Here is a 12,044-nt window from a genome sequence, read left to right as displayed (position 1 = left end):
ATTTGCAGATCCCCAAAGAACGTGATTCCACTAAAGTGCATTCTTGCCCATTTGAGGAACAATGCTTGAGAATAAACTGCTATCTATCCAAATTTTTATGTCGGTTTCAAGTAAGACAAGCCTCCTAGTCTATACAATTTGTCTGTAAAAGCTATTTATTACTAAGTACACAAACTACTCCAAACTCCAGTCTAGCCAGGTACTTTCTGGCTGGTCTGCTCTGCAACCACATGGTGGCACTATAGATTATTATTCCCTCTATTCCAAATGTCACTGTAAATTGCACTACAGTCATCAGTTGAGTATCTAAGATTCTTAAAACTAAGTAAAGGGGCAAGTTTTGTTGCTTTATGCAAGAAGGAGGAGGCTCTTCAACAGTACAAGTGGCTCTTTTCTGTCACCTTCTAATATGAGCACATCAAACTATAATAAAAATTGCAACAGACTATATGAATTAGTCTTATTCAAACTGAATGGCTCTATAATGTAATAATATTATAAACGGGATTTTTATAAATTTATATATCACTTCTCAATGATGAAAGAAAATGTATTTTCAAGTGAGAATATGCAATGTGAGAAAATGGATAGCATTCAGGAAAGCATAAAATATTTATACCTGAATTCTAAAGACCAATTAATAATGATGAATCCACTAACCTGAAGAGAGACTAGAAAATACAGCTTTAGCTAGCACTGCTTAACATGACCCTCCTGAGATCTTTTGTCAAAAAAATATATAAATCTAAAATACTTTTTCAACATTAATGATCATTATTTTTTAATCTGATTTGAGCTGACAGAGAGGCAATGAAGAAGGGTACCCTTGGGGGGGGGGGGTAGGAGGAGACAGTAAGCATGTCCAGAGGAATTCTTGTCTGACATCTTTATATCATAACCTTTATGAGCATGCCCAAATGTTCTCATCCACAATTTTAACCTTTCCATCAAGTGCTTCGTCCTTTAAGCTGAGTATGTCCCTAAATCTATCCATCTTCCCTTCTTGAACTATGACCTTAAACCACACATGCAAATGTACCCACCTCTAAAGTGTGTTCCTGCATATATAAGTATAGGTGCTAGCATAAAATCTGAAATGCTTCCTTTGTTGAAGGAACCACAGATTTGGAAAGAACCTCTTTGTTCTCTCTACCTGATTCAGCTAACAATGCTTTCTACTCTTTTAAATATGAATGCATGAATGACCAACTTAAAACAAATAAAAAACATGGCACTCATGTTTCTTTTGCTAAAAAACCACAGACAATATTGATTAACTAGAAATACCATGCTAAAAACATGACCTAGCGACCACAGAGACTATGTCTTTAATACAGCCTGGGCTATATTCTGAGAGTTGGTTTTAAAAAAAAAATTAAATTAACATGTATTTAAAATTTTTATTTTTTAATTAGTGAACTTCCAATTACTTTCTTTAAATTAAAAACACAGAAATTTCAAATACCTGTGCATTTCACTATCTTATAGTCCAATTTGAATATGGATAATTGGCCAAATATTTTTCCTTGTCTTTATTAAAGAGTCTCCTTCCACCTACTTTGAGTGCTAACTAGGAAGCTGACCTACACAGGTGATATCAAAAAATTTCCCTCCAGTGTAGTGGGTGTCCCAGTTTTTAATCCCAGCACTCAGGTGGATCTCTTGTGAGTTTGAGGCCAGACTGATATACGTAACAAGTTCCAGGCTTTCCAAAGCTACTCAGTGAGACTCTCTAACAAAAAGAAAAGAAGGAAGAGAAAAAGAAAAGAAGAGAGGTTGTACTTCGTGTTCCTGATGGAGAGTACTAGGGAACTCAGTTTAGAGAAAGCAAGAAGGGATAAAGTGCATTAATTACCCTCTATCTGAGAAAGGTCAGGACTATTATAAACTATTGCAGTTCAAACAATGACTAAAGTAAGAGATTTCCACACTAAGACATAGAGTAAAATAAAAAGGTTATTTGGCGTGATTAAGTTTTTTAAAAAAAGAAAAAAGGAAAAATGATAATATATCTCTTATAGGAAGGCAAAAAAAGGTTTTTTTGTTTTTGTTTCTCCTTTTCCTTTTTCTTTTAAGATTACAAACAGGAGGCTGGAGAAATGTCTTAGTAGTTAAGAGCACTGGCTGCTCTTCCAGAGAAACCAGGTTCAATCCCCAGCACCCACATGGCAGCTCACAACTGTCTGTAACTCCAGCTCCAGTGGATCTGACACCAATGCACATGAAATAAAATTATTAAAAGAAAGGGAGTCTTGAAACAAAATTAAGTAAAAAAATATTACTTAAACAATACATAAAATAACTATAAAACCAAGTAGCACCTACCAGCAGCACATTCCATGTATTAAAAACGTTAGTCTACATTTTAAACTTCTAAATTTGGGGGTTAGTGATGCTCAGTCATTACCTCGTTTCCCCTCTTTTACTTTTTCACTTTTTTGGGGGGAGGAGGTCTTTGTTTGTTGAGACAGGGTCTATCTACATAGCCCTGGCTGTCCTGGGACTCACTCTGTAGACCAGGCCATGAGCTCACAGAGATCTGCCTACTTCTGCCTTTCAAGCCCTGGGATGAAAGGTGTGCACCACCACACATGGCTACTTCTAATTTCAATAAATGTTTTATTTAATAAATAAATAATAATAATAATAACAATAATGATGATAATGATAAGCTAAATATCATTTCAATTCACCACAAAATGTGTTATTCCAAAATAATTTAAAATATAGCATTCAACACAAAGCAAATCATTTAAAGCCAGGAATCAAAGCACATGTCTTACCTTGGTCCCAAATCACACTAGAGACAGGTACGAGAGCAGTGTAACTACTGAATGAAATAAGTGTACTTAGGGGTCATTTCTATGTAAAATGTGATTAAAAAGAATTACAAATATAATACAACTAAATATAAAGAGTACTTGAAGCATCACAATTACAGCAGAATTTTAAAAATATAATTGCATATATATCTTCTATTTTGTTTTTACCTGCTTTGCAATTTCTCTTAAACAGGCTACACCTTGTTCAAAATTAGGGAAAGCCACCGAGCCATACTTTTGGTATTCAGGGGTTGGTCTGATTTTTATTGTAGCTTCTGTTATTACACCAAGAGTTCCTAAAAAAGAAGGGAAATAATCCATTTATCACATGACAATTTTCTAAAACCATATTTAAATCTATTTAATCAACTGATTCTACTGATTAATTCTATTATCCATGTTATATCTATTTGATCTCTTCTATATGGGGAATGGCTAATCAAGTCTTCTAAAATGAATGATTAAGTAAATTTTATAGTTTCAAAAATAATTTTAGACTAAATTTTTCTTTTTTATGTGCATTTTAAAACATTCTAAGCTTTCTCCAAGAAAGTTACTACTAAGTGGTTTTTAAACATTATAATATATTAAAAGAAAAATAGAGAGAAGCAGGTTGTTACATCTCACACATATTGACAAAGGTATATTCTGATGTTTCAATATTTACTACAAAAAGATTTACTGGGCTAAAAAGAAGCTAACTTTTTAACTTGAAAATGATTGAAGAATTCTGAGGAACTATGACCTTGCCTTGTCTCCTCAGACTTAGTACATAGAAAGACAAAAGCATTACTGAGAAGATCTTAACTAAAAGTACTCAGAGACAAAATAATTATCCTAAGTATGAAGCATGAAAAAAAACCACATATGACACATTCTTTACTGCTTGGGCCATAAAGAGATTAAACTGAAAAATAATAAATATAATCATCTATACCAAATATTTAAAGAAATATGACTAAAAAGAAATATATTCATAAAATCAAATGCTTTCAAACCTCTGGTTTCAGATGTACAAATAGTGTACCATTAGCAAATATTTCATTTTTTATAAGTATAAAGAGGGATGTGAATGAAACTGAAGAACTTAGTTACAACACTGGAAATCAAAGTCCAGATCATGTTTGGAATCCCTAGAGTGACTTACCAAGATGTAAACACAGTGTTAAAGACTAGTCTGAGTCAGTGGAGCATAAATCAGATTGATTAGTTATTGATATATTGATATATTCATTACATATATATGTTGTTTCTGGCTTATTTAAAATATAAGCCTCTTATAACTTGCATGGTCATAAAATCTATTAAGTTTGTCCAACTAACATTTTAATATATAAAAACAAATGTAAAGTTAAAAGTATAACTAGAATGACTAAACTTTTTTGTTTCCATATCTTTGGGATATAATTTCAATGATTTCAACTCATTTAAAATTCTAGAAGCCCTCAAAACAACATATTGGCTATTGTCAATCCTCTTGATTACCCACCATAACTAGATGGTAAAACCCTACTGGTGAAGACACAATACACTTTAATTCCAGCAAACAGAGAAATCATGCTGAACTGATCTGGACGTTTTCTCCCTGTTGGCTACCTTTTATAGTATAGGACCCTGGACGCTACAATATCAAAACAAGACGTATGCATGGGTACAATCCTGGCATGACCATTAGGGAAGCAAACAACTGTTTTCTGATTTGATGTGGGGCCTGGTCCACAGGAGTGTACTGTAATACTGGCCAAAAGCCGGTGGCTAGGAAGGTCATGGGCCCTGTGTGTATGTAGAAGGGTGGACAGGAACTACTATTGTTTTACCAAAATGACACTGTCAAACTACCTTGTAAATAGTTACGTTTATACCCACAGAGTAGTTGGCTATCAAGATCAGAGAAGCTTCTTTTTGCAATGGGCTTCAGTCTGTACAATACTAGTTAAAGTGGTGAGAATAAGTAACTGTTGAGTGCTCAGCTCTAAATGGAACATCACCAACACCACAAAGTTCAGGAGACATTGTGGAAGAGAAACAGGGAGAATATAAGGCCAGAGTGAGTACTGTAAAATACTGTCATCTGGGCATGGTGGGGCTGTTGCACTCATGAACTGAGAGCAGCTGTAAGCCACGTGATCAAGTCGGTAATTCCAGCATAGACTGTGCAGGTCCTCTTTAAGGTTCTACTGCTGAGGAGCTATTGGCAGATGATAGCTGCTACAGGAGGCAGAGTTATTTTTCTTCAGGGATGTGGCCACTGATAGGTTACCCATGCTTGTGTAGGCAGTACTCACTTAACTCAATGAGTTACTAAAACAAAGAGGAGGAAGAGGAGGAAGAGGAGGAGGAAGAAGAGGAGGAAGAAGAGGAGGAAGAAGAGGAGGAAGAAAAGGAAGAGGAAACAAAGATGTGAGGGACAGATGTTTGGGAGGCACAGGAAAAGTGTGAGGCTGAAGGTGGATATGCTCAAACATACACGCACACACACACACATATATTTGAAATTATCAAAGTAGAAATAAAAGGTATTTTAAAAGAAAGAAAATGCTAAAGTTGGTAGCTTTTAGTATATTCACATGTATGCATAATCATTACTATAAACTAAATTTAGACCATTTAAATCTCCCCACAACTGTATCAATTAGACAGCCATGCTCCATTTCCAGATCCACACCCTAGCTAACTATTCATAAATATATTCTGTCTCTATTCATATGCATATTCTGGATATTGTATATAAAAGGGAATCATATAGTATGTAGTCATTTGGACTTTTTTTATTTGCAATGATTTCAAGGTTCACTTGAAACAGCATTTATTAATATCAAAGAACTACTGACTATCAATAAACTACTAAAACCTCTGGAGCTGGGATGTATAATAACTATAATGAAAAGCTCATTTAGAGAATCTGCACAACAGCATAGTAGAGCTGACCTTGGTGGCAAAAGTGTGGGTGAGATGGCCCCACAAGAAAGTGAGGTGGCATGGGCAAGAGAGAGATACCCTTCCCTTCTCCCTCTCCTTCCTCTCCCCTCTTGTAGCAGGCAGGTGAGCTAGACCAGAGGTCATGAGAGCAGGAGAGCTGGCCCTGGCCCTCCCTGGTTGCAGCTCTGGAAGAGTGGGCCCTGCAACTTACCTTGGGCATCACAGTAGAGCTAGCCCTTGTGGCAAAGGCATGGGTAAGACAGCCCCAAAGGCTTGAGAGCATGACCCTGTTTGTCCCTTTCTGGCTATAGCATTGGGTGAGCTAGCCGGGGGCAGTGCTGGAGAGTTTACCCTGGTGGTGCAAGTGCAGAAGAGCTGGTAGGCTGACTCAGGCTCAGCTACTACCCAGGCCCAGATCCAGGGCTTTTAGTTGTCCTACCCAAACATCTACCCCATCTATGAACTGCTGGAGCAGTCCTGAAGATCCAAAGCTGTGGGATCTCTATGACAATGGAAACCAACAGGATATCCAAGATGAGTCCTGGTGAGGATCCAGTATTGATAGAATAGCAGAAGCTAGAGGCCTCAAAACTTAGCAATGACTGGTTGCAATGAACATTTTCAAATAAAGATGTGTGGACAAAAGGGTATATTGTGGGATATAGTGATACACTATAGCTTCCATGACAATTTTTTTTCTTTTTTTATTCTATCTTCTTTGTTTTCTTTGGGTAGGGAAGATTACAAGGGCAGATAGCAGATACAAAGGAAACAGGGAAATAAGTGGGATTGAGGTGCATAATGTGAAATTCACAACGAATCAATTAAAAGTTTAAAAAAAGCTGCCCAACAACATATGATCTGGCAGAAAACAGAATATCAAACTGAAGACTGACTTACAGAGACAGTGACACATTGTCCTATAAAAAGAATAAGAGAAAAAAACTAACAAAGTCTCAGAGAAACATGAAAACCCTTGAATCCCATTACTACATAAATAATGGAAGTACTGTAAAAGCAGAGGACAAAGCATGGAGCAGGAAAATTATTATAAAAAATAGTTGAAAATTTCCTAACAGTATCCAATACATCAAATGAGTTCAAGAAATATCAAGCAGGGTCAACACAGAGATATCCAGACAGATGATGATATAAATGATCAAAGTCAAAGACAAGAAAAAAGTCTTGAAAACAACATAAAAAATGATCAACAAGAACAATTTTGTAAAATGTACAGCCGACTTAAAGCCAGAAAATAGTGGAATAGCATATCCAACGAGCAAAGGAAAAAGCCTGTCAACCACAAATTATGTATCTCATGTTCAAAATATAAAGACAAACAAAAGCTGAGACTTTGTTCGGACCAGGTTCTGAATAAATTCTAAAAGTTCTTCAACTTGGAAGATGATGACCTCACCTCAAACACCAGAAACTCAATAAACAAACCAATAAACAAAACAGATTAAAAAAAAAATCACAACAAGCAGCACCAGTTATATAAGATAAAGAGGGAAAAACACAAGGCTCACATACTATGAGATTCTTTTTATTAAGGGCCAGAATATGAAAAATCAATATAGGCAGAAAATATAGACCAATAATTTGGTAGAGTGCAGTTGTGATTACAAAGGCCAAGTTACATTTTTACAATTATAAAAGACAATATAGATAGTTACTTCTTATACATCAATGGTTCTCAACCTTCCTTTAATACAGATCCTCATGCTGTGGTGACCCCCCCCCCCACACACCATAAAATTATTTCACTGCTACTTCATAACTGTAATTTTGCTACTTTTATGAATTGTAATATAAATATCTGATATTCAGAAATATGCAATCCCTGTGAAAAGGTTGTTAAATCCCCAAAAGAGTCATAACCCACAGGTTGAGAACTGCTGTTATACACCATTTAAAAACAATTCGATAAAACAATACCATATAATACACACTACACTTGAACCTGCAGCAGCACAAAGTTGAGTAGAAACAATGGTCTGTGCAATGACATTAAATGTGAATGTACTGAGCAACTAAAAGACAAGACTTTCTAAATCAGCCGTTCTCAACCTGTGGGTAGCAACCCTTTTTGGGGGCTAACAACTCTTTCACAGCTGTCACCTAAGATGATAAGAAAACATAGATATTTTCATTTATGATTCATAACAGTAGCAAAATTACAGTTATGAAGTAGCAATGAAATAACTGTATGGTTGGGGGTCACCACATGAGGAACTGTATTAAAGGGTCGGCTTTATGAAGGCTGAGAACCACTGTTCTAAATAATTGAAATGTATTGTTGTTGCAAGAGAGACAATTTCAAATACAAAGACTCAAATATGGTAAAGGAGTACCATGCAAACACAGTACTAATACCAGACAAAACAGACTTTAAACAGAATGTTACTACACAAAGAGGAATACTTTGAAATGATAAATCACTGGAGAGACAATTATTAAAAGATGGTGCTGATAACAGGAAGTAAGAATATATAATGGGAACTGAGACAAATGAAAGAGATAATGAATACTTGGAGCTCAATACCCCACTTTCAATATGACTTAAGAACTAAGCAAAGAGGAAACTGAACAATGATTTAAGTGAATCTGACCTCATTCATTAGATTAAAACATACCATTCAGCAATAGCAGAATGTAAATTCATTTCAGGTACACACACAGTATTCTTCAGGACAGACCACAAACTAGGCAAAACAACAAACTTGAACAGATTTCCAAAGACTTCAATAATATATGTTCCTATTGTGGTTGGATATAAAACACTCCCCAAAGGTGATGCATTTAAACCGCTGGTCTACCTGCTGCAGTGCTGTTTTAGGAGTCTGTGGAGCCTTTGGGAGGTAAGTCTTCACTGTCAGTGGAGGACTGGCAGTGAGAGTCACAGAATAACCCTACTTCTACCCAAGCCTTCTATTTCTTGGTCTATGGCAATATAATCAACAAGTCCCATTTTCCTGGCACCAGGACTTCAAGCCACTGCCATCACCACACCTCCCCCTCTGTGACCAATACAAATGGTTCCCCCCATAAGTAACTTTGTGCCTGGTATTTATTTAGTCAAATTGCTAGAAAACTAAGACAGCCAACTGGTATCAGGAATGAGGCTTTTGCTATAATAAATTTGACCATGTGGTTCTCCGGCTTTTGGATATGGTTTGTGAAAAAAATATGGAAGAGTGTGACATGGTAGTTTAGACAGGTCCTAGAATGCCATAAACAGAACTTAACCAGTGTAGTAAGAGTTTGGAAGACTATATGCTGCTTAACAACAACATGAACAGTGAAGGCTAGATCCGTGAGATTTCAAAGGGAAATAACTGTGTTCTAGTAGCCTCACTTAAGATATACTCCCCATCAATGTCTCCTTCCTGGACTCTGGCTTTCAGAGACTTCAAGTTAAACAAACAAAATAAATACGACATGAGCATGGGTCTAACTTCTTTCTTTTTCATATGGAATTGCAAGGGATTCAGAATAGTCAAAAGGAAAAAAAAAGCAGAAAAGAGGACTCATACATCTTAATTTTAAAATATGTACCTGCAGTATATATTGAAGATAATGATTCCCTCTCTCCCAGAATCAATCAATATCCATTATTTTAGCAGCAAGGGCTAAGGTCTCATGAGTGCTCCTACTCCTACCAATCAATACTGGATTGTTGATAGGCAATCTTTACAAAACCAGTGCTGCTGTGAGTTCATGACTGCAATGACTGTGTCATGGCTATAAGGTGGCATTGCAGCCCTGCTTCCTATAGAACTCCTACATTTTCTTTTATTAAATTTGTTCTTTGACAATTCCACAAATGTATATAATGTAAACTGACTACTCTCTGGACTCTTATCTCATTTTTAAAGAGGGGTACTTAGAAAACTGGAGATTCAAAAGGTAAATCTAAGAGACAGGTGCTTTCAATCTTGAAAACTATCAAACATTTAAGGGACAAATACCAATTCTTCACAAATTCCCAAAACTAACTTATTTGAGGAAGCGACTATTACACTGTTCTAATACCATTAGACAAAACACACTAGGCATGATATAATTCAGGGTCTAACTTCATCACAAAAAAATATGATAGGTATGAAATGTATATCCAAGCTGACTTCACTATAGAAAGTAACATTATATAATTTATTTGGGATTGTTGGTTACAGAGGTCTCAAAGGCCTCCAAAATAATACAAGTTCTTTACAGCGCTTTTGGTTGTCCACTAGATCTAGAAGATAAGACTCTATCACTAAAGATACCCCACACCTCAGCTGCAAGATATAGAGCAAGCAAGCTGGGTGCTGTAAGAACAAGTATCAACAGTCTAATCTAGCTGTGAGCCCTATGAATTACAAAACAACATATCAGGAAAAATATGCCCACCAGTGCAATCACTCCATAAGAGGAAACCAACCCATACTATTTAATACTAAAAAGCAAGTATTTTCCTGAACAAATAAAGCCTCACATAAATTGAATATATACTTCATTATTAAGAGAAACAGTGTCAAAAAGAGTTAGTGAGCATCAAGGGATGAGTCACTGGTTGAGAGCACTCACTGGCTGATCATCCAGAGAACCTGGGTTTGATTCCTAACACTCACAATCCCAGGGCGCCCAATCCCAGGCTTCATCTGGCCTCCACAGGCATTGCATATACATGGTACACAGGAATACATGCAAAGACACATACATATAAAATTAAAAATAATGAGGAACAAAAAAAATGGTGTCACCTGATGATGAATCTGTCCTCTCCCTTTCCTCCCTGTACAAGGCCTATGACTTCAATATAAGAAGAAAATAAAAGACTAAGTAAAACAAAATGCCCTATAAGCTTCAAATTACCTCTAAGCAAAGATAAAAAGAAAAGCTTCCCTTTGACCTACTAAAGTTCTCAACACTAAAAGATTGTAAGTGTGAGAAGGGGCGAAGAGATGCTTTAGCAATTTATCACAGCAGAGCTAAGGGCAGTGGCTAACACCTGTAATCCCAGCATCTGGGAAACTGAGTGAAAAGGATTATAAATTTAAGACTAGTCAGAGCCACACAGTAATGCCAAGCCAGCCTAGGCTAAAGAGTAAGACCCTCCAAAAACAAACAAACAAATAAAATCGAAAAAAAGCAGGAGCAGAGAAAGATAAAAAAAAAAAAAAAAAAAAAAAGTAGAGCAATTAGGGACTAAGAAAATACATACAAAATGATCAAAATGATTCCTAGAAGACCTTCATATAACGATAATGCCAAAATATTATATAAAACCATAATCCTATACAGGTCCTATAGAGGACCACATACCTACCTATAAGGAAATTTGAAAAAAGGCTAAGAAGCAAGTCAGGCATGGTATAGTACATGCCTTTAATCCCAGCACTCAGGAGACAGAGGCAAGTAGATCTCTGAGTTTGAGGCCAGACTGGTCTTCATATAAGTTCTAGGATAATCACTACATAATAGAGACCCTGTCTCAAAAAAAAAAAAAAAAAAAAAAAAAAGAAAAAAGAAAAAATACAAGGAAGAAAATGGTAAGAATCAAGAAGAGCAGTACTGATGAAGCAAGGGGAGTGTGTGCACACATGCGTTCACCCTCATGCATACACACAAAGTAAAGGTACTCACATACCCACCTACCCACAACCTATCACCTACATAAGCAGACACACCTACCTACACACATAAACCAAACCCCCACAGCTACCACCACCACCATCACAAATAACCAATCTATCATCAAATACTTGATATGATCTCTACCATGTCATTAACAGACACTGTCGTTGTTCTTTCTTTGTTGTTACTGTCAAAGATCAGAACTTATTGATAGGTTACTTCTCCACCAATGAAATGAGCCAACTCAAACTGGGTTAGAACATATTAAAGGCACTGGTCCCAAGGAAGGAGGCCAGGGAAGTCTCCATGGGAAGAAGGGGAAGGGGGAGAAAGAGAGAGAGAAAGGGTACATGTGCAAAGAAGGGAGAGTGGAGAGAGTAAGAAAGAGACCAAAATGTCTGGATTATACAAAGAGCCTCTGAGCTGCAAAATTCAAGGTTGGGGGCAGGGTATACCACATAGGGACTAAGGGATACTGGGAGAACCAGGAGGCCAGGTCTGCATCTCAGTCCCTTGTTCCAGGTCCTAAATCAAACCTCACTACATGAATCCCCTAGTTATTTGTGGGGCTGAAGAGCCCTGCAAGAGGGGGTGGGGTGGGGGTTGGGGGTAGCCTGGAACAAGAAAGAGATCAAGGCATGTCTAAAATCTCGCCTTGAAACTGGCAGAAGTAGGACCATT

General features: G+C 36.7%; 1 protein-coding gene across 1 annotated transcript in view; it reads right to left on the bottom strand.

Moving 5' to 3' along the window:
- Agps (alkylglycerone phosphate synthase) overlaps positions 1 to 12,044 on the bottom strand; it is a 97,617-nt gene that overhangs the window by 48,045 nt on the left and 37,528 nt on the right. Inside the window, exon 11 of the mRNA XM_034494389.2 lies at positions 2,991 to 3,118. Coding sequence (XP_034350280.1) covers positions 2,991 to 3,118 — 128 coding nt within the window. The remainder of the gene's footprint in view (positions 1 to 2,990; positions 3,119 to 12,044) is intronic.

The sequence above is a fragment of the Arvicanthis niloticus genome, chromosome 2 (genome assembly GCF_011762505.2).
Source record: "Arvicanthis niloticus isolate mArvNil1 chromosome 2, mArvNil1.pat.X, whole genome shotgun sequence".
NCBI lineage: Eukaryota > Metazoa > Chordata > Mammalia > Rodentia > Muridae > Arvicanthis > Arvicanthis niloticus.
The sequence above is the reverse complement of the archived record's forward strand: the minus strand, read 5'-3'. Positions and strand labels throughout refer to the sequence as shown.